This window comes from Populus alba, chromosome 13 (assembly GCF_005239225.2).
Source record: "Populus alba chromosome 13, ASM523922v2, whole genome shotgun sequence".
Taxonomy (NCBI): domain Eukaryota; kingdom Viridiplantae; phylum Streptophyta; class Magnoliopsida; order Malpighiales; family Salicaceae; genus Populus; species Populus alba.
The window spans coordinates 3,342,175-3,365,479 of NC_133296.1; the positions used below are offsets into that span (position 1 = coordinate 3,342,175).

Here is a 23,305-nt window from a genome sequence, read left to right on the forward strand (position 1 = left end):
TTGTGTTCCAAATTGCCATAGTCAAAATTTTTAAGAGTAATTGGTAGTGAGAGGGAGCGTCTGAGGTAGGTTTTAATCAAGCTTCCCCTTAATTTAAAGTTTGTTGTGTTCATTGTATCCTGGGCTTATCCGAAAAAAAGAATGGTGATAAATGCAAAGAATTGCCAGAAATGATCAGCGATGCATTCAAAGAATCTCGTGAGTTTAATTAGGGACATGGATAATAAATATAAGAAACGGGCAATGAATTCCATGATTCTAGCTGTAATAATATAGAACGACTGTTAATTCTGTAGCTATATTACAAAAGTATTCCATGACACAGGGGGGAAAAGAAGAAGACGGGTGCTGAAATTATTAGGGCATTGTATTCATTGCATGTGTTCATGGACTATAAAAATAAGAAAATTAGAGGAAAAGAAAAAGGACACAAGCTTATCACCTTATGAACTCGCTGGCTATGCCAACAAAAAAACTCAAAGAATTGCCAAAAATTAGGGACACATTCAAAGAACTGGCAATGAATTCAATGATTCTAACTGTACGTGCTGCAAGAAGAAATTAATAAGATATAATTTGGTTACTTACGAGGTTACAAAATCCAATAAGTTGAGAAATAAGATATTAATATATTGAATAAATGATGATTTTAAGTAATTTAATTCATTCTTGTAGTAATGGTGTCTAGGAGCTTGAAATGAAAATCCAAGATAATTAATAACTAGTGGTATATTTGGTAAACTAATGTGACCGGCATCTCCAAGAGATTATTTTTAATGAATGTGAGGGCTCTTATATACTTAAGTTAGTAATTTTATAAAAAAAAAAAGTGCGATAATATTTTAGAGAGATAAACTCTAAAAATATATACATTAAAAACATTAAGAATAAAGAGATACCAAACCTTGTTTTTTTGTGGAGAGCAAATGCTAAAATATAATTTTATCTTGGTGATATTTTGAGTTATATTCTACTTAAAATAATATATATTGGATTAAAATATAATATTAAAGAACCCGCGTGAGGTTTTGAAAAAATTCTCAATTAAGTGTTAGGCTCAAAGATAATGCATGAGCCTATTAGAAGGGTGAAAAATAAATTTAGACATGCTTCATATACTCAAGCACGTTGGGGTAGGATGCCAAACACATTGGGTTCTGACATGGTAGCTCGAGTACATGTGAGTAAGTGCTGGGCAACACGCCTAGCCTGAGCGTCCACCCCGCATAGGCTTGGGCTGCCATTCCTGAGCCTATGTATCTTGGTAATAGATGAGTTTGGGTATGGTAGGCCGAGCCTATTAAATTTTCTTTTGATCTTTTAATAAGTTTTTCAGCTCGTTAAATTTTACCTTTTTATTAATTTAAGTAATTTTATGTTTCTAGCTATTGTACAAAACTATTCCAGCACAAGGATATAAAATGGGGTTAAACTCATTATTTACACCTTATGTTTTTACTAATTCATAAAAAGCCCCTTTTTTTATCACTTAGGTCAACTAAATTCTTATATTTTCAATTTCAGCCAATAAAGTACAATTTACGGAATTGAAAAAAAAGATACCACTCAATGAGAAGGGTGAGATGGTGGGGTGAGTGATGAAATTAATATGAATGGAAAAAAAGAGAGGTTAACTTGAAGAAGACTACTCCATTGATTGAGATAAATTTTCAATTTTGATAAATTGTACTTGATTGCTTGAAATAAAAAAATACAGGGGTTTATTTGACTAAATTGATAATGGAAGGACACTTTTGATAAGTTAGTGAAAAGGCAGGGTCCACATAATAAGTTTTGCAGGAAAAAGAAGAAGAAGAAAACGGCTGCTGAAAGTATTAGGGCAGTGAAATTTATTATAAATTTCATTTCAGTATGTTCATGGACTATGAAATTCAGAAAATTATAGCGGGGGAAGGCACAACATTATCACCTTGGTAACTCATTAACCAAAAAAACATCTTGTTCAATAAATTTGTTGTATATTTTTTTATATAAAATAATTTTAGGGATTCAAAATTGGGTTATGAAAATTGTTTTGGTACTTTTTTTTTTTTGACAAATTCATTTTGCTGGCCTTTATCGTGACTATAGACTTGATTCCTGCGATTCTTTAGGAGATAAGATAGAATGAGAATCAATTACTATAAAAGTTTTTTTTTTTTTTTGATGATATAAAATTGATTCTTTCGTGTGTTAATATTTAATTGAAGAGTAAATTGTTAGTGAAAGGAAGAAAATAATTAAATTATTAGTAATTATTGATGAAAAAGAAATAAAAAAACCATTTGATTTGTAAAAACACGAAATATGTAAAATTTAACCTTCAAAAGCACTAATTTAGGAGCAATTATTATACCCTTAATAATTCACCTTGCCTAAAATGAAACAAAGATACATACTTTAAATTAGAAAAAAAAAATGCTCCTCTATCAAGGAAAAAATTTATGTTGTATTGGGGGGGGGGGCGGATTGTTTTCTCAAAAAAAAAAATCAATTTTGAAAAATAAAAATAAAAATAAATATCACATTTCATCTTTATTGTTTTTTTATTACTCATATATGTTATCATACTAACTATAAAATGATTAGAAATAGAAAATAAGTTATTTGTATACCAACTATATATGCAAACATATATATTTAAACCCATTTTTTCTAGTACAATCAAACAAAAAAAATTTTAAAAATCATTTTCGAAAAAACATAAATTTATTTTCCTACAAATATTTTTTTGATTAAAAATAAAAATGTAATAAATCAAAATAAAACAAGTCAAGAATATATATACTTTTTTTCTTTTTCTTTTTTTTGTAATAAGCAAACCTATCTATTTATATTTTAAGATAATATATTAATTTGAGATGGTGTATTTGTATTGTAGTTTCCTTGTATATATATTTAAACCTGTTCATTGGTTTTTTCTGTTTTCTTTTTAAAAAATTGTCAAAAACTGGATTAAAGGATCACTTTAAGATTCCCAGAGCAAAAGATAAACAAATTCATAGAATTTGTAAGGGAGAAAAAAAGGGAAAAGGGAAACCCGATTCTAATTTATAACTTCATTCTATACAAATAGAAAAGGTCCATTCCTCCTCTCAATCTCTCCTATACATGATGTGAAGTGGATTTGACCCCAAATGTCTTAAAATATACAATTGACAAAAAAAAAAAAAAGAGGTAATTAAGGCAAGTTTCTACTTTTACGTGGAAGAACATATACAATGTCTGACATTAACGCATTAAGGTGCGAATATACACATTTATTTCTTCAAGCATGCCTTTGTTTTTTTACCTCTTTCTCTATCTTACATTTCCTCTCTCTTCTACTATTATATAGTGAGCATTTAGTGGCACGCATCCTTGCCATTATATATGTATGTGCTTTGAATGGTTACCACTGGAAGTGGAGAGTGCATAAACAAGATGAAGATCGAAAAGATTTTGAAGTAACCTTGGAATGACAGGGATACCTCCTTTTTTGGATTTGGAAATGGTCTCATCTCACAAACAGCATGCGGGCAAATCTTGCTATGTAGGATTCTCTCTACTTTATAAACATTTCATATATTAGGCATAAAGGCTGTGTGATTCGTTAACATTTCAATGGTGTGTGTGTGTGTATAATTTGAGAAAGCATGTAATTAATCTGCAATTTTAATTTATTCATCCCCTTTTAAAAATATTCTAATCTTGTTTATAATAATTTGTATAAAGAAAACAATGTCTAAGATATCCTTATAATATCTAAGATTTTCTTTCTATACGTAAAGTAATTGTTAAAGAACCATCTCAAACCAATAAATTCAGCTATTAGGTGAAGTCCCAAAATATGATTTATATTATTCTTTAATACACTTCCTTAAGTAAAAGTTCTGTGAGTTTGAAACTTACACAGACCCACATTACTTTGTGCTTAATTTTTATCAAATAAATAGGGATCGATGATTAATGATGAGATTCGAACTCGTGACTGTTTGGTCAGCAAGACTTTAATACCATGTTAAAGAATAATCTCAATCCAATAGGTTAAGCTATTAAGTGAGGTCTCAAAATATGATTTATATTATTCTCGAACAATACCCGATACTTTTTTTAAAGATAAAAATAAGTATACAATTAAATTACTCATACTTTTTTTATACTCATATACAAATGAAATAATCTCTCTTTACAATAATATTCGAACCAGAATTTTTTATACTTTCAACACTCTCTTCAAGACAACTTTTTGCTGCCTCGAACATATTGTAGATGTTGTACTAGTATATATGGTCCATAAAGTTGTGTGAAAATATTGAAAAGATCAATTTTTTTTTTTTGAAACACCCACAGGCCACAGCACACATGTATAATAAAAAATAAAAATACCCAAAAAACTATGATATAATATAAGGAAAAAAAAAAAACACTCCCAACATTATATCAGACTAGCTTTAATATGATTTCACCCTCTTTATACGAGGAACAATGCCAGCGTTTATTATTTTGTGGAGCCTAAGGAAACAAAGTGGAAAGGCATACAAAAGCCAACGAGGCCTGTCCACTTGCATTACCGCAATCATTCTATCCTATACATCATCCATGACCTAACTTCCCCGACAACCCATGGGGTCCGTCCAACTAATTTAGTCGTGCACGTGTCATCATCTCCACCCTCTAAAGTCCCCCATCACCATGTCCCCAAAAAACCATATATTATAGCACCCTATAGCTAATTTGGCCCTTCTATTTCTCCTCGCGCTACTATTCCTCAACCTTTATTACATGTGCATACCATAAATCTCTCTACATCAAGATAATTAGTAGCAAGAAATTAACACCAACAAGAAGAAAAGAGAGAGAGAGAGAGGGGATAAGAGAGGTGCGTAGTGGTACTACTTATTTTCAAGTATTGGAGCTTTTTTTTTTGTTTGTGAAGGATGACTAGCATAATGGGAGCAGAACCTGAAAAGTATAGCATGATTAACTTCGAAGAGACTGAATTACGTCTAGGGTTACCTGGAGGAATTGGTAACGGAAATGATGGTGAGGTTGCAAAGAGTAATGGGAAGAGAGGGTTTTCTGAGACTGTTGATTTGAAGCTCAACCTCTCTACAAAGGAATCGGCAAAGGGAGGCGACGAGGAGAAAGTCATGAAGGAGAAAACCGTTGCTCCTCCGGCCTCTACTGATCCTGCAAAGCCACCGGCCAAGTAAGTTTTCTTTTCATTTAATTTATTTCTCTATTTCTGATCACACCACTGATGGACTTATGATGGTTATTATATATTTTGTTTTAATTGCATGCCCCAATACATAAAGAGAAGCATACATTTGACAAATTTATTGTGTTTAGGAAGCTATAGAAATAGATAATAAGCCTAAATAATTAATGCCCACCCAATTTGTATGTTAGTCACGTTCGTGTATAATAGCAGCTCAGGTAAGCAAGATGTGATTTAATAATTATTTGAGCTTAACTAGGAGAAATACTTAATTCAGGCGAGCAAGAAAATTGGATTTAATGAATCATCTAGCAAGTATCCTGGTGAAAAATTCTTCTTCTACATTTTTTTTCCCACATAAAATTGTCTTTTCCCTTCATTGTCTTTTATATATATATATATATATATATATATATATATATATATTACTGCAGTTGTGTAGTTATTATACTAATTAATCTTATTAATGGAAGAGTTGCAAGAGGATGTGCTACATTGTTTCGACCTTCTTAGCTGGATCTTTCATGGCTTTGGCTGGTGTCTAATAAAGGAATAGAACAAAACATATGGAATCTTTACTTTTCTCGACAACCAAACAACTAAGGATAGAGAAAAGGAAAAAGATAGTCTGTGGCTAAGCTACCAAACGTTACACCCGTGAATGCAAATTTTATGCTGTCCGAATCCATTGTGCACCATAATTTATATAAGAAAAATCCCCTTTTCACAAACGGGACCATGAGATACACATAAAAATATATGGTGCTTTTTTTGTTCGTAAAGATTACTTCTCTTTTTTAAAAAAAAAAAACTATGGTGACCATATAAGATATATGTCAAGGTGCATGCTTGCCTTATTTTTATTGGATAAAATTGTTTGGAAATGGGAATGAAAAAAAAAAGTGAAGGTTATCCTCTATTTAGTTAAATTTATAAGAAAAACACAGGTGATACGTTTTTTGTGAAAGAGGAGATTAAGAATAGATATGATCATACTAATCATTTTTTTTTGTGGTCCTAATCATTCTGAGAGTGTTAAATATTACCAAAACCCTAATAAATATGTGTTTCAAATCAATTTCAGGGCACAAGTTGTGGGTTGGCCACCCATTAGATCATTCCGTAAGAATGTCATGGCTGTACAGAAGAACAGCAATGACAACGGTGAAAAATCCGGTAGCGGTGGCGCCGGTGTGGCTTTTGTTAAGGTTAGCATGGATGGTGCTCCGTATTTACGAAAAGTGGACTTGAAATTATACAAGAGCTACCAAGAACTCTCTGACGCTCTAGGCAAAATGTTCAGCTCCTTCACCATTGGTAATAAAATGCTACATACATAAATTCCAAATTAGATTATTAAAGTGTAACATATGAATTTAAATAATTATCTTACAAACTCACACCCATTTTGTTTTTTTTTTTTTTTTTTTTCAAAAGGTAACTGTGGCTCACAAGGAATGAAAGATTTCATGAATGAAAGCAAATTGATAGATCTTTTGAATGGTTCCGAGTATGTGCCAACTTATGAAGACAGGGATGGAGATTGGATGCTTGTAGGAGATGTTCCATGGGAGTAAGCTCTTAATTAATTTCTTTCATATAATTTTTAATCTCTCACCACATCAAGCAATTATTAATTGATCATTGAAGGTAATTACGCCGACTAATTAATTCTTCATTAATTTGGCAGAATGTTTGTGGATTCATGCAAGCGCTTGAGGATTATGAAAGGGTCTGAGGCTATTGGACTTGGTTAGTACTGGGCCATGGCAATATTGTCATGAATAAATTCAAATTAATCTGCAAACCATACCTTAAATTGGTACGGTGAGACTAACATGAAATTTTCTTGATCTTGATCTAATTGCAGCCCCGAGAGCTGTGGAGAAGTGCAAGAACAGAATTTGAAGTGCTTTTTTCCCAGTCAATTTGGTCAGCTGATCCAATCGTCCACAGAGAAGAGGAACAGGCTAAAAAGGGATTTGAGCTTTGAAGTTTGGATGTCTATGTACCATGTTTTGTATTGTTTTTTTTTTTTTTTTAGTTTTTTCTTTTTCTCATACATAGTAAGTCTCAAGTATATGAGGAAATATGTTTGAAGGGATTTGTTAACTAGCTAGGAGCATGAAGTAATAATAGAAGAAGATGTTTATAAAACTTCTTTTATTATGTTTGATCATGTGTAATGTTTATTATCAGAATTAAATATGGCTTGCTTAATAATGTCCTTAATTATTGTTTCTAGGTTGTCATGAGTGTGTTTTTGTCCCCCTTCTTTTTTGTTTAATGGTGGCAAGGTTTTATTTAACTAATGTATGCATCATGAGATTCTCTGCATAATCTGCAATTTTTGAACCATCATAGCAGATTTTTATATTTTGTTTCCCTTTTTTTGTGATTGGTTGAGGAGGCAAAGAATATGATCCATGAACAAAGTGATAAGGATGAGGAGCAAGGCCATGTGCTTGCTGCTGTGGGGCATTCATGCCATCCATTGTTTTTTGTTGGCACATTGCTCCCACTTTGTACCTTTAAAAACCGTTGAAAGTCGATTGATATTTGAAGATGGGAAGGAATCACTTGCAAAAGAATAGTTTGTAAAATAATAATGGGGCATGCATGTTTCTAACACATATTAATATTTTCTCGAATTTAATATTAAAGAATTATTTTAATCTAAAAAAACCTAAAACATATATATATTTACACTCTTAAAAGTTATACATATCTACATTACCTTATACTTTTTAAAACTTGTATATGTATATACTACTTTGTGTTATTAATTAATAAGATTTTAATTATAAAAGAAAATGAGAATAGATACTTTTTAAAACTTGTATATGTATATACTACTTTGTGTTATTAATTAATAAGATTTTAATTATAAAAGAGAATGAGAATAGTGAGATTTAAACTCATGAGTATTTGATTATAAAGATTCTGATATCATATTAAAAAATCATCTAATTTAATAATTTAAACTATTAAATAAAATTTTAAAAATATAATTATATTATTTTAATCATTGTAGTAGTTTAGTCAAGCTCACAGTATCATTAGCATTGGTTTATTTATATGTTTTGCCAACGTTCAATGATGCTAAGAATTCTAGAAGACAGGAAAAAGAAATGTTCTTAAAAAATTTTAAACTCTTATATATATATATATATATATATATATATATATATATATATATATATATAACTTGGAGCTAATTAATTTTAAGGAGGAAATGGTTGGAGCCATGTGGGTAAGATTTCCAACATAGAACTAGGGATTTGTGAACTTATCTTCTCCTCTTAAAAATTTTTTAAAGCCATAACTTAATGAGGGTATTATGCTTTCTTTTTCTTTGAAAGCATACATAAAGCTCTTTCATTTGATCTCTCCAACATTAAAGTGGAGATTTGTAAGATTTGTCATCTCCTTTTCAAAGATTCTTGACACAAAAAACTTCAGGAATATTTTAAACATCTTCCCTTCTTTAGTAAGTGTCTATTTATTTAAGAATAAATCAATATCTTGATTAGACAAAATCATATTAATGCATCAAAAATGATCGCATTTAATTTTATTTAGTATGTTTTAAAAGAGAAAATCATCGTATGAATATTACGATTTTGCTAATCCCCATGTTAGTCCATGTGCTTCTGTTCTTGCTGGCAAAACATGTTGATTGATGAAACTTACTTGCTCGGGCTTTCTTTGACAGAGAGATTCCACTTCTTTTAATGCCTATTGAGCTTAAAGCTGGAGCTCAATAAAATCCCTTTCTTTTTCAATATATCAGAAAAAAGAAAAGAAAAAAAAAACTACTTAAGATTGGCATTTACAAGAGTGGTATATAGAAAATTTTGTTCACAACTTGTAGGTTTCATATGGAAGAGTGGTATACAGAATTAGACAAACATTTCTTTGTGTTCATTGTTTACAAATTAGCCCTCGACGGCTCAATTTCCTGGTGTGTGTGTGTGTGTATATATATATATCGTAGTGAACGAGTATATAATTATAGCCGATAAGGTATAGCTTATTTAATATTAATATTTATTTTTTTTAATTCTGAAAGAAATAGTTCAACAGATAAAGTTTTAAATTTACTTTTTAAAAAGATCATCAATTTAAGTTTTATAAATTTCAGGGTCGTTAAAGGCTTACATGGTCGTTAATTTCAGGGTTCATGAGATTAGTCGAGATACATAAAAGCTAGCTCAGATACTTATTATAATAATAATAATAATAAAAAGTTCTTTTCTGAAGATATCTCAAGATCGGATTTTTTCTTTATAAATCATGAAAAGAGAGAGTATATAAATGTATTTAACCTGGTTTTTCCGAATAATAGTAGTGATGAATGATCTACTCAACAGTAAGCACTTAAAAAGGGTGCTTAATTAGCTGTCTGATCATGATAGCTAGCAAGCCCTAGGAGATCACACCAACCAATCCTTTCTTCTGATCATTCATTAGGATTCTTGAAGATCATGATGGGCATCTCCCCACTTAGCCAAAAGGAAGTTCCTACTGTAGGATCATGCGCAGCCCAAGTACAAAAGGGCTCTCATGATGCGGTCCTTGATTTTATGCCCTATCAAAATGAAAGGATATGAAAGAAGGGTCAGACAGATCATCATTATAAAAAGATTTATTTTGTGTTTTAAAACTACGTTTAAACTGTATTTTTAAAATTATTTTATTTTATTTTATTTAAAATTAATTTTTTTTATATTTTTAAATCGTTTGGATTGATATACTGATGTTAAAAATAATTTTTTAAATAAAATAAATATTATTTTAAAATATTTTCAAATAAAACACACTTTAAATTATAACCGTATCAAACTTACAGATTCTGCTATTATTCAGCGATTTAGAAGATCATAACAACTTCATTATCATGTTGGGTTGGATTAAGAGATATACTTCTTTAAAGGAGAATAACACACATTGAGAGTGCTGCGGCCATAATTAAAATAGAGAATGGGCGCGCGCATGCCCAACTTCTCTATCAAAATCAATCGTGCTGTCCTAATTGTTAGGTATTTTAGTCCAAGCGATAAACCTTGTATGCTTAACGATTTCCATGTCCCCCTCCTATATAAGTTTTGGTTTGAATTTCTTTCTTTATTTTTTTATAAAGAAAAAATGTAATTTTATTTTTAAAATATATACATGTTAGATCATATCATTACGTATTAGTAATTTTCTTGTATGGATAGATGTTATATACTAATGCGTTTCTAAAGCGTTTTTAAAAAAATTTGAATTTTTTATTTTGTTTTTAATTAGTATGTTTTTGATGTTTTTAAATCATTTTAATGTGTTGATCTCAAAAATAATTTTTATAAAATAAAAAAAATATTATTGACATACTTTTCTGAATGAAAAGCACTTTGAAAAGCAACAACAGCCGCACTCCCAAATACACCAAATATTTTATGTTTTTTTTTTTCCACTTTGCAACCAAATCTTTGAATATTACACTTTGCAACATTCGTCAAAGTAGATTTTGACAATAATTAAAAGTATAATAATGCCACCATATAAATTAAAACATTAAAGGTAGTCGTTACTACATAATTCATTCTCTCTTCATGCTAATCTTTATATTCTCTCTTTTAAACACAAATCTAAAAGAAAAACCCAAACACTCTTCTAGATATTGAAGTTGCGGCGGCCACACCTTAAGCATAGTGTGTGAGTCTTATTCATTCTCTTTCAAAATCTTCCTCTACCTTTTTCATGTTAAATAATGTGTGTTCAATATTGTTGTCATACGCATTGAATCGCACCTTTTCGGGTAGGGATATGGAAGGTTTTTTTGTTTGGTAAGGGAGTCGTCACCTAATATTTTAGCTACTAGAAACTTTAACTGTTCTTTTTTTAGAGATTATAGGCGGGGATTACTTGTTTAAATAGAAAGTATTAACACTCTTAGTATGTTTTACATGAGGTAAACTACATTGTATTTTATTGTTTACTATGATCTGATGATGTCTATTTCTACTAACCTACTATGATGGGTTTTTACAATGAACAAACCCTAGTTTTCTAGGTTAAGAACTCAATATGGGAAGTTGAAATATCCTTAATTATTGTTGAGACTTTTTCTAGGTAAATCTGATATTTTTGCTACCATATCATTCCAAATAATATTTCAATTCCTTGTGGATTTTATCCTTATATTCTATATGAATGAGTTGTATTATTTATAATAATATTTTAGATATTAACTTTATACATATTTTTTATCCTTATATTAAAGTGAGTAATAAAAACAATATCCCTAAAAATATTTTGGATATTGATCCCTTTTAAGTTTTTTTAATCTTCGTATCAAAAGTGAATAATATTTTTTTGCCAAAAATAATTTTTAAATATAGGCTAAAATTCTTTGAAATTTTACAAACTTGTTGTAAAATCAAAACAATATTTTAAAAAAAATATGCAAAAATATTTTAAATTTTCTTTGAAAAAAGATGCTCAAATAACTTTAGGATTTATGTGGCCATATGCAAGAAAGAAAGAAAATATATATTTTTTTTATTTATTTAGACTTTGCTTGGCAAAAACTTATTTTTTTTTATAATAAAACTACCTAAAATAAACATAATAAATATTTGCCAAACACATCCTTAAACCAAAAGACCCTTTAATAAAAACATGGCAAATCAAACAGGGTATTAAAGACCTAGATTTTTTTTATTGGGTTGACTCGATTGAGTTGACCCAACTAGGTTGACTTGAATTTTTCGTTCAACAATAAACCAACAAAAAAATTTTGGTTTGATCGGAAAACATCCAAAAATAAAATCAAAGCTAAAAAATAGATTAAACACCCAAAAAAAACTTGAATAAAATGGATTAAACACCACAAAAAAATAAAAAACAACAAGAACACCAAATATAAACCCAACAACATGGATTTCAAATCAAACTAGATTTGGTTAAAATAAAGGTACATATATATTAAAAATCATTCAAAAATCAATAATTTTAATGTTCATTTAAATATCATGATTCTATTAAAATAGATTTTAGTTCAGAACTGAAACCTTGGGATTTACTCTCTTTTGACAAAATGCAAACAGACCCACATCGTTCAAGTGCAGGGGACACAAATCCTTCTTCAAGAATCAATGTGTTTTCTTCTCCTGCGAGCCCATGAAAGCAGCCCAAATGCCCAATTCACTAAGTCATATTGAGCGAACCCAAGCCCAATTTGAGTACTCTGGGCTTTTTTCACAGCGAAATTGATGAGCGTAGGAATTACTTAGGTACTTCAAGAGTAGTATTTACATAAAAAAAAATGGAACTTATAATGAAGAACATTATTCTAGGAGTTAACAAGCTAATTCATTTTATTTATTATTATTATTATTATTATTATTATATCCACTCAATTAATTATTAATTCCACTTCATTTTGTAGCCACGATGATCAATTATGCTCACTTTTAATGTTTTTTTTTTCTTCTAATTATTATGCTCAAAATCCATTTTTATCATATAAGAAAATAAAAATTAAACAACTCATAACATAAAGGTAGAATATTACATTATAATAACATGGTATGGATGTATGAATAACATTCTCCTCCTTTTCTTTTCTTTTTTTACTTTGAAGATTTCATACTATCAAGAGTCTTGCACCAAGAAAAAAAATCTACGATAGAATCTAATCCAGTGAAGACTGAAAATAACCATTTTTTTTCTTGCAAGGAAAGGCACATAGAATGAGTTTAAAGCATATTAATGCAATTTTTTGAGAAGGGAGTTTGGTGTTCCTGAAGCAGCAACAATGGCTGCTAAGCTCCACATAATTTGTTTAATAACAAAAGAAAATTAATTGTGTTGGTGCCAAGCAAAAGGACCCAAGGCCACACAAAAAGTGAACGAACCAACTTGCATAAAGTTTCCTGGAGCGTAGTTGATATGAACCGAAGGAACAAAGTGTTCCTACATTTAAAAATCGAAAGCAACATCCATCAACACTGCAATCTAAGCAACAATGGCTATGAAAAAAACGTCTCATATTCCACAACGTCCAATAGCAATGGAATAATAAAGAAACATGGATCATGTCAAGGGGCAACAAAAGCAAATGTGTGAATCGTTGTTAAAAAAGTGAGTGTTTCATTACAGTGATAAGAGATGAAGATAGTTAATTTGTTCTTCATCTGGGCAGCAGCCCAGATGTAGCAGAAGCAAATGTGTCCATTAATGTTCGAATTGCAGAGCAATCGAAAAAGAGGAAGGAATTTAAAAGCTCGAAATAAGACTGAAACTGTTTAGGAAGCAAAGTAATCAAGAGATAAATCAATATAAAGGACAGATGAAAAGGAGTTAGTCAGGCTTATGCGAATCTTAAATAATACATGAATCGTGGAATAATAAAGCTTGCATCAATGTAAAATACACATTAATCTATCAATCCACAACAAAAAGGAAGTATACTAACAAAAAGAAGTGGAATATAGCAGTGGCATCGCAAGGGAGTGAAGCAGTAAATTGTTTGAGTAGGGGGTGAAGCCATGAAAGTTCTGCAAAAAACAGACAGCCAGCCTAGGTGTTGTGGATACAAAAAAAAAAAAACGCCCATGTGTTATCAAAGGCATTGATCCTGCAAGCAAAATATAATAAAGTTTGTTCAAGAAGTAGTTGAAAAAAAAATATTAGAAAGATGAACCGGGTTTGCTGCAAATTTGACAGCAGACCTAAAGGAGCAATGTTCATAGTAACAGGCTTGGTGGTTCAGATGTTTTGTAGCTAGAAGACGGGACCTAGTCTGATGGTTCAGATTCTTCAAGAGAGAGATGCTCAGGTTTTTCTACAGAGCTGTTCAACACAAAGAAACATAAGTAATGCATCAATGTCTCACCAAAGCAAAAGGGAAAAAAATATATCAAAAAGATGAATTTTCTCCTTGTTTGCGATGAGGAGGAAGAAGTGGTAAGCGATGGATGCATTGCTGGGGACTATGCCTACAGTGAAGCAGCAGTGTCAATGTGAGGGGGCGTGATATTTACAGAGGTTGTGGGATCTAACGAAGGAGCTGCTCTAGAGCTTGATGGAGTTGTTGGATCATCGTACAAGAATATTAGGAAAAGTTTAAATAAACGAGGGAGCGTGTATATATTAAGGATTATTGTAGAAGAATCAGCAAAGTTTAAGGAAAAGCAAGAGCAACAGTTCAGACAATCTAAACACAACATGAATGCCAACACAAACCTAGAAAAAAGTTGTCAAGAAATCACAACATAACGAGAGAGATCATGGATGATAACATGAAATAGATGCATCTTGCTGAAATCTTAAAAAAAATCTCTACATATATCAGTGTTCTTAAGACCCTATAAGATTTTTTGAACTGCAGTACTGATAATCCTGCAAAATCTCTACATATATCACTGTTAGTTGTCCTCCTAAGATATGGACACATATATATACACAAAGTATACCAACATCATGATCTTTTCACAATTTTCCACCCTCCTCCATAAGCATAACAATCCACTAACATCTTGATCTTATCAGAATCATCCATCTACAGAAGTACTCAGGTCGGTGCCATTAATTTGGAGATAAGTTATGATTTCTTCTTTAAACTTTGTTTACAAGCCTTCACAAAGAGAATGCAATGAAATATTATATGGATTTAAATTAAAAAAATAAAAATAAAAAACATGTCAGATATATAAGGGATTGATTCAATTCCCACAACTATTATATTTGAATAGCCTTGTCCTAGAACAATGTGTTATTATCATGTAGATGTGACTGCAAATCAGCCAAATTTGTATCATAAAAGGGCATGACTTATATGTTTCATTATATATAATAACTGAAACACAAATCCTATTGATGAAATCAAAACTCTCCCAACAGCAAAACCACAAAATCCTGACTACAACACCATCCTAATCAAAGCAAAGCATGAGGTCTAAAACTTTTTCCAAAAAACCACTGCAGTAAGTCCATACTAGCTGCCAACTATCCTTAAGTCATCCCTAGCCAGGTTCCAGCTAATTATTAACTATAAACTAAAAGGCATTATTTTTTTAAATTGTTGATTGCACATTACAATTCATAGTAAAAGACAAATATTTTTAGATATAGGTTTTTTTTTAATTAATTTTTTATTTAATTTAATTTGTTAATATTAAATTTTTTCTATTTTGTTATTACACTCTCTTGACATGGATTCTAGGTTTCATAAGTTAACTCAGTTAATTCATATATTTTTTTTAATTAGTTTTTTTTAATTTTTTTTTATTTAATTTAGTTTGTTAATATTAAATTTTTTCTATTTAATTATCACATTCTCATGATACAGATTCCACATTTGACGAGTTAACTCCATTGATTCAGATTTTTTTTTCTTTTTCTTTATTATTTTTTTTTTTTCAATTTCATCTTTTAATATCGTAACTATAATTAAAAAAAGGTTAACCTTTCAATGTGGGTTGTATGGTGCAAATCCATAATAAAACACAAATACCTTTTAGTTATAGTTTTTTTTTTCTTTTTTTAATTAATCCTTTTTTTTTGTTTAATTTAGTTTGTTAATATTAAAAAAAAATTATATTTAGTTATCACACTCTCATGACACGAATCCCAGGTTTGACAAGTTAACCTGGTTTGGTGGGTTAACCTAATTGATTCAGATTTTTTTTTTTAATTAGTTTTTTTCTTCCAATTTCATTTTTAAATATTGATTTAATTGAGAATTAAATTTTGTGATTTATTTTATTTACTTTTCATTAAATTATCGTGATCTCATTAGATGATTTTCTTAAACACCTCATCGCAAAGCATTATTCATTGGAATGGTGATTTGCTTCTTTTTTTTTAATTATTTTTTTTTTAATTTCATTCTTTAATATTATTTTGTTTCTTTCTATTTATTTATTATATTTTCATTACATGACCTTACAGCCAGACTCATATCCAAGGCTTTTGGGAGGCTCTTGGGTCTGGTGTTGTAACCGGGCTCACTTAAACACGACTCATGTAAGTTTAATATTATTATTTGTATTATAAATATTATTATTGATATTATAATTAATATTATAAAATATTTAGCCAAATCTAAAACTGTTGAGTTAGGCCTTATAGATAAATGTTATTGTATCTTAACTTTTTATAATATTTTTAAAAATAAAAAAAATAGTAAATGTCTAGAAAAAATACCATCCATAGCTAATCTAATGGTATCAAACAATATGCAGCCATCCAGACACAGAAGTGAAAACAGGTAAAGAAAAACAGTAGTTTTAGACCTACAAACCTACAATCAAACAATAGACCTTAACAGACCCATAACCAAACAGGTGGTAGACAAGTCCCATTTCCAGTCAAGGCACGCCTAGTTAAAATATTGATTATTAAAAAAGACAGCGTTCGAAAGAAGTGGTGTTCATAGTCTCTTGCTTGTATTATATTTCCGGTCAAGGCACGCCTAGTAGTAATGTCTTACGTTCGACATGTTGCTTTTGTCATTTTTGCCACAAGATTAATATCTAGATATTCCTACATCATTTTCGGTTAAATTTGATTTGGTTTTTTGTTTTAAATAATCAAACCAAAAAAAAATTTTCAAAAAAAAATAAAACTGGTTCCAACCAGCCGGTTTCGATTCGGTTCGGTTTTTTATAACAAAAACCAGTTTGGCTTGGTTTTTTTAGTTTGGCTCGGTTTTCTCGGTTTTGGCTTGGTTTGACTCGGTTTTCCCGATTTTAACTCTGTTTTTTTTCTATTTAGGTTCGGTTTAGTTTGATTTTTTTTTAAATTTAAATCAGTTTAATCAATTTTTTTTATAATTCAATTTTATAATTTTTTTTTTAATTTAATTAATTTTTCAGTTTTTTTCTCACCCATGTTACAGATAACCTGAAGTCTATGCAAGCACAATTCGTCAAAAATATGTTGGATAAAGCTAAGGTTATCTATATAAGTTTTGGCACTACCTTCTTTATCGATCCATAAAAGAAGCAGTCAGGACAGCTCAGACGCATGCATGTAGCCGCCTCACAATAATCAATATCACTTTGAATTTAGGGCTCCTCTCTTTCTTTTAGATAACATCGAAGACTAGATATTTGAAAGGTGCATTAAAGGCTGATTTTGATAGCTTGATTGATTTATTTAATTGACTGCTGGCACAGATACATAGAATTTGCATTATGGTGAAGAAAAAACTTGCTTTATAACAATTTATTAAATAATAATCACCGGAGAAAATACAAAACTTATTTATTAACAAGTAGCAGCCGGTCTTCAAGTCATATATCATTTTCACTAACAACTGATCAAAAGTCAAGACCAAGTAGATATCACTAACTTGGATTGTCCACACTAATCACCTGCCGTTTAGTTAATCAATCTCTAATATCAACAACAATCCAAGAACCATCAATGGTCCAAACCTAATCAACATGTTCTACTATATAATTTGTCATATTCTTCATAAAGGAAGCAGGGCATTTTTGGGATTACAAATCAGCCCACTTGATGTCCAAGAAAATAAAAAAATAATAATCAACCTCCTTTACTATAAAAACCCATGAAATGTAAGATTATATATATATAACAGAAGAAAAGTACCTAGGTGGGTTAAGAAATGAGGAGGGTTTATGATACATTCTTGATCGTTCTGTTATGTCTAATAGGAGGTGCTGCCGGTGAGCAATGTGGTAAGCAAGCGGGTGGCCAGACCTGCCCTAATAACCTGTGTTGTAGTCAATATGGGTGGTGTGGAGATACTGATGATTATTGTTCGCCGTCCAAGAACTGTCAAAGCAATTGCAAGGGCGGCGGCGGCGGCGAAAGTGCGTCAAATGTGCGTGCCACATATCACCTGTACAATCCACAAGATCACGGATGGGACTTGAATGCAGTCAGTGCTTATTGCTCTACATGGGATGCTAGCAAGCCTTATTCTTGGCGAAGTAAATACGGCTGGACTGCTTTCTGTGGCCCGGCTGGTCCTCGCGGCCAGGCTTCTTGTGGCAAGTGCTTGAGGGTAAGACATACACGAACCTGTTGTCTGCTTTTCTTTCTTGAAATCTCGACAACTAGCTAGCTACCACTGTTAATTGATATCATATATAATTAAGGAAGGGAAGTGATTAATACTGAAGTATCCTAACTAATTTGATGCATGTAGGTGACAAATACAAGGACAGGAGCTCAAACAACAGCGAGGATTGTGGATCAATGTAGCAATGGAGGGCTAGATCTGGACGTGAACGTTTTCCGTACAATAGACACAGACGGGGATGGATACGCAAAAGGGCACCTAATTGTGAACTACCAGTTCGTTGATTGTGGCGATTCTATGAACAGCCCTAAACCTCTGCTCTCTATCGTCGATGATCAATAGACTAAATGTATGTGTGGCTGGGACTCTGTCAATAAGCATCAGGTGATGTAGAGAGGTCAAAGTTTCATTTGGCCAAAGCTGCGATGAATAAATATTTATGTCCCTCCGTGTTTTCTTCTTACTGTGAATGTTTTGTGGAGGTAGTTTGAAGGTATTATGTTTTGATGCTACCATAGATGGCATGCCCAGCTGGGTGTTGTGTTGTTTAATAATTGGCCAATGGCAAAGGAGTTCTAATAGAATTGAGTTGCATGAATCAAGATGAATTGGAATTACGGGGGTTAGGCTTATAGTTGTGAAACCCAGCCTAATTGGGACTTACATGTAACTTATGTTACACTTTAAGGACTAACTTGTACTGTATTGAACTACATAGCCTAAAATGTAGATTGGATTTTTGGCACCATCGGGTCACCATGAGAGGTTTTACACTTTTACTTCCATCTCATTCTTCTATTCACACACCAAGATTTTCATCATCCTCACTAAATAATTTATAAAATTTTAAAACTGGTCCTCAAAGCTTGTGGTTCTTGCAATTTCACCATTAATCTTCTTCAATTGGAACCTCAAATTCATGAGCTTTTTACAAATTGATCCTTAGTCTTGAAATTCTTCAATTTGACCCTCCAACAACATTCAATCTTTAAATTTTTTCAATTGAGCCCCTTATTGCATCAATTTAGCTTTTCAATGTTCTAATTATGTCCCTAATCTTCCAATCCTTTTGAAATTGATCCGAATTAGGTTTCCAAACTTAATTTTTCTTCCACCAAGTCCTTAACTAAGTCAATTAAACCCATAAAAAATTTATTTAAGTCCTTAAACTTAATTAATTCTTTTGATTTTAGCCAAATTGACTTTCCAATTTAATTTTGCTTTTCATTAAGCCCTTGATTAAATCAATTAGGCTCGTAATTGTTTTTTTCAATTAGACTCTCTATGGTTGCAATTGGGCTCCTAACCTTCGTCACTCAGTTTAATTTTGTCATTTAACCTTCAATTAACTTCCCCTTATATGTTTTTCATGTTTTATGGATACATTTTTGGAACTCAAAATTGAATTATTACATAGACTACAATAATTTAATAGAAAGAAGATTAAAACAAATCATGATAATTAATTGATAATCAATAAAAATATTGAATGATGATATAAAAAAGAAAAAATTAAAAATTAGGATTTTGAAAAAGAATAAGGAAAATTATTTTTGAAAAAAATAATTAAAATGCTTCACTGTTCATATGAAGTGTGAAGCACCATAATCTATTCAAATTCTAGTTCTTATAGGTTAATTGGATCTTGATTCTTGATGTTGAAGAATAGATTCTATCCATCCATTGAAGTAAGTAGAAAACCCTGTCCTACTTTATCACTTGCCAACGAAGGACACATGACTTTTTTAGAGGGTTGAGCAATGTTGGGTGGAGGTTTTTTTGGAAAGAATCCGCGTATCGTGCAAAGGCAATGAATAATCAGAGCTGTAAAATGGGTACCTGGACATTTTTTTTCTTTTGTTCTTAGAAAGAAGACAATGAATAGTATTAAATGACATGTTATTCAGGATTTAGGATTTGAAATTACACGACTTGTCATCTTGTTTATTTAAGTCCATGAGCATAATTAATTCTTCTTATTTTAGTCAAATTAACCTTTTAACTTAATTTTGTTTTTGATTAAGCTCTTGATTAAATCAATTAAGCTCATCAAAAATTTAATTAATTCTCTAAACTTAATTATTTGACAAGTCTTCCCCAATCTTAAATATCTTTCTTTAAGTTGATCCCAAATTCTCATTGTACGTTTTCTTTAATAAGACCATTTATTGTTGCAATTGGGCTCCTAACAAGTTTACTTTGGTCTTTCAACCTTCAATTAACTTCTCCTTACCCCTTTTTTATTTTTTTTTGGATAAATTTTGAGAATTCAAAATTAGATTATGACAAAAAGTATAATAATTTTATAAAAAGAAAATTAAAATAAATTATGATGATTAATTCAAAACCAATAAAATATTGAAAGAAAAAATTTGAGAAGTAGGAGTTTAAAAAAGAACAAGGAAAAAAAATTAAGGTGCTTCACTGTTCATATGAACAGTGAAGCACCGTAATCAATAATTCAGATTCTAGTTCTTTTAGCAAAGAGAAGAATTAACAGTTCGTTGATTGTAGTGATTCTGTCTACAGCCCCAAACCTCTGCTCTCTATCATCGATAATCAATGGACTAAATGCCTGACTACATACGATAAATTAAGATCTTATGGCTCCGGACTCCGCTAGTAAGCATGGGGTGATGTAATTGAGGCCAAAGTTTCATTTGACTAAAGCTGTGGTGATGAATAGATATTTTGAAACCCATTAAATGCTGAAAGATGAGCCATACCTACTGATAGAGAAGCCACCCTCCATGACAACTGTGTAGTTCTAGATGGGGCAAGATAGCTGCCTTTTTCGACTCTCCAATTCGTGGTCAAGATCGGATGCTTGAACATGCAGTTTTTTCCCAAAGTCAAGGGTATTTTTGTACGTATAGTAGTCATCTCCTCATTATAAATGCATGCGTCCAAGGCCAGCTTAGGCAACCAAAAAGTACTCAAAACAAAATGAAGAGGTTGAGCTTATTCATGGTGTTCCTCCTATGCCTAGCAGCTACTGCCATTGCCCAGAATTGTGGCCGGCAGGCTGGAGGCCAAACCTGCGCTAACAATCTTTGTTGTAGCCAATGGGGTTACTGCGGGACAAGTGACGATCACTGTAATCCTTCCAAGAATTGTCAAAGCAACTGTAGGTCTAGCGGTACTGGTGGCGGTACTGGTGGCGGTGGTGAAAGTGCTTCAAATGTTAGAGCCACCTATCATTATTACAATCCTGACCAGAATGGATGGGACTTGAATGCTGTGAGTGCTTATTGTTCTACATGGGATGCCAATAAGCCTTTGGCATGGCGTCGGAAATACGGCTGGACTGCCTTTTGTGGACCGGTTGGACCCCGGGGACAGGCTTCCTGTGGCAAGTGCTTGAGGGTAAGAGCTATTTAAATAGACATGAAATGCACATGTTATATATTGCCCTTTGCTTTATTTGCTACTCTTTTTTTGTTTTTTCAATAGATGTGCTTAAGAACAAAGCGCATGATAATTTCTTTAGCAGGAATATTGCTTTTATTCTGTGATGATTATTTCACTTGTTTAGCTAGCTAGCATAGATCTTTATATGAATTCATTACACATCGAAACCCTAATTGAATTTCATGTAGGTGACCAATACCGGAACCGGAGCTCAAGTGACTGTGAGGATTGTCGACCAGTGCAGCAATGGAGGTCTAGACTTGGATGCTGGGGTGTTCCGACAAATAGATACTGATGGAAGAGGCAATGCTCAAGGCCACCTTATTGTGAACTACCAGTTTGTGAATTGCGGGGACTGAAGCATGACCCTCTAGTTAATTCTATGGCCAAATAAATCAAATAAAAGGGAATACTTATCTTAATAATCCCAATTATTTTGGATTAATAGAAGAATTGGAGAAAGTAAACCCTGTACGTCTTGAAATAATTAATATCTGAAAGAATATATATATACACACACACACAAGCTTTTTCGTTGGTGTGCTATTTGTGGTACTCCTCCTCTAGTCTCTACGTTGGACAAAGATCAACAACTCTTATCTTTACATGAATTCTAAATTAAAATTCATGATCTTCCATTGTTTGGATATTGTCTATGATCCTTTCTCTTTAAGGTTGGATTTCAGTTTATTATACACTTAAAAAGGTAACGGAATTGGATAGTTTCAACAATGCACCCTTGTTTTTAATAAGAGAAGGAATGGAGAAGATCGGTGGAGATCGTCTATGATTCTTTTTATATTATTCAATGTTTAGGAAAGAAAACAACAACAATCCAACAAAATAAAGCTGTTATATATAATAATTATTAAAGATTTATATGATCATTATTTAAGAGTCTGTGAAATTAGTTGAGGTGCGCACAAACTGATCCGGACATTCATGTTAATAAAAAAATAAAACTGTTATATAATTATTTTTAAAAACAAATAATTTATAGGCGGTAACTTGTAAGTTGTATATAAAATTAAAAATAAAATACAAAAATATATTCTTCAAGAATGTCCGGCTGTAATGAAAGAAAAATAATTTGTTGAAAAAACAATTGGATACCTCAATTTCTTTAAAAATTCAAAGAGCTCATTGTTGTGAATTGAATTTGAGAGGGAGGGAAAATCTTAATTAACTGGTGCTCTTTAAATTGAAGGCTAGATTACTGTTGGCCATTTGATGGTAGTTAAGTCCGTTATTTCTGTAATTAGTAGCCTTATACGTGTCAGATAGAGAGGATGTTGCAGAATATTAATTGTACGTAGCTCTTCTCTATATTGCTAAGCTGTAACATAATTTTATTTTTAGTTTAATGTGGGTGTCCGGGCTAGCTTGCGTATACCTTGACTAATCCCACGGGCCCTAAAGTTAACGACCATGTAAGCTTACAGTAGCCATCATATGAGCAACTCCAGAGCTCAAACCTGAGACCACAAAGGAAGCAAACCTTTTGGTCCCAACTCTTATCACTGACCACCACCTAGATGATTAAGCTGTAACAGAATTTGACATTACGCAACATGGATGGATGAAATGAACACAAGAACCTCTCTCTCTCTCTAATTCAAGAACACAAAATTTGAAAATCCCAGTAA

The 23,305-nt window shown here is 31.5% G+C and overlaps 3 protein-coding genes and 1 long non-coding RNA gene across 4 annotated transcripts; 3 read left to right on the forward strand and 1 right to left on the reverse strand.

Moving 5' to 3' along the window:
* Positions 1-4,732: 4,732 nt before the first annotated feature.
* LOC118044034 (auxin-responsive protein IAA16) lies at positions 4,733-7,447 on the forward strand. Its single transcript, XM_035052179.2, has 5 exons — positions 4,733-5,191; positions 6,288-6,520; positions 6,641-6,776; positions 6,894-6,955; positions 7,074-7,447. The coding sequence occupies exons 1-5, from the start codon at positions 4,920-4,922 to the stop codon at positions 7,109-7,111; spliced, it is 741 nt and encodes a 246-aa protein (XP_034908070.1). The 5' UTR covers positions 4,733-4,919; the 3' UTR covers positions 7,112-7,447.
* Positions 7,448-12,113: 4,666 nt separating this feature from the next.
* Positions 12,114-15,132, reverse strand: LOC140954435 (uncharacterized). Its single transcript, XR_012167669.1, has 2 exons — positions 13,668-15,132; positions 12,114-13,165 (listed from the first exon to the last, which is right to left on the reverse strand). It is a non-coding gene; the product is annotated as an uncharacterized lncRNA (long non-coding RNA).
* A 2,648-nt stretch (positions 15,133-17,780) lies between these two features.
* Positions 17,781-18,711, forward strand: LOC118044033 (pro-hevein-like). The gene is made up of 2 exons (XM_035052177.2): positions 17,781-18,230; positions 18,375-18,711. The coding sequence occupies exons 1-2, from the start codon at positions 17,829-17,831 to the stop codon at positions 18,588-18,590; spliced, it is 618 nt and encodes a 205-aa protein (XP_034908068.1). The 5' UTR covers positions 17,781-17,828; the 3' UTR covers positions 18,591-18,711.
* Positions 18,712-21,155: 2,444 nt separating this feature from the next.
* On the forward strand, positions 21,156-22,297 carry LOC118044032 (pathogenesis-related protein PR-4-like). The gene is made up of 2 exons (XM_035052176.1): positions 21,156-21,614; positions 21,848-22,297. Exons 1-2 carry the CDS (start codon positions 21,195-21,197, stop codon positions 22,016-22,018), a joined length of 591 nt encoding a protein of 196 aa, XP_034908067.1. The 5' UTR covers positions 21,156-21,194; the 3' UTR covers positions 22,019-22,297.
* The last annotated feature ends 1,008 nt before the right edge of the window (positions 22,298-23,305 follow it).

What these genes read in the sequence shown, in the direction of transcription:
- LOC118044034 (XM_035052179.2), top strand. Translation starts at nt 4,920, where the DNA reads ATGACTAGCATAATGGGAGCAGAACCTGAAAAGTATAGCATGATTAAC. An exon ending in GTTCAGCTCCTTCACCATTG is followed by an intron (nt 6,521 to 6,640) that starts GTAATAAAATGC and finishes TTTTTTCAAAAG; the next exon opens with GTAACTGTGGCTCACAAGGA. An exon ending in GTAGGAGATGTTCCATGGGA is followed by an intron (nt 6,777 to 6,893) that starts GTAAGCTCTTAA and finishes TTAATTTGGCAG; the next exon opens with AATGTTTGTGGATTCATGCA.
- LOC118044033 (XM_035052177.2), top strand. Translation starts at nt 17,829, where the DNA reads ATGAGGAGGGTTTATGATACATTCTTGATCGTTCTGTTATGTCTAATA. An exon ending in CTTGTGGCAAGTGCTTGAGG is followed by an intron (nt 18,231 to 18,374) that starts GTAAGACATACA and finishes TGATGCATGTAG; the next exon opens with GTGACAAATACAAGGACAGG.
- LOC118044032 (XM_035052176.1), top strand. Translation starts at nt 21,195, where the DNA reads ATGAAGAGGTTGAGCTTATTCATGGTGTTCCTCCTATGCCTAGCAGCT. An exon ending in CCTGTGGCAAGTGCTTGAGG is followed by an intron (nt 21,615 to 21,847) that starts GTAAGAGCTATT and finishes AATTTCATGTAG; the next exon opens with GTGACCAATACCGGAACCGG.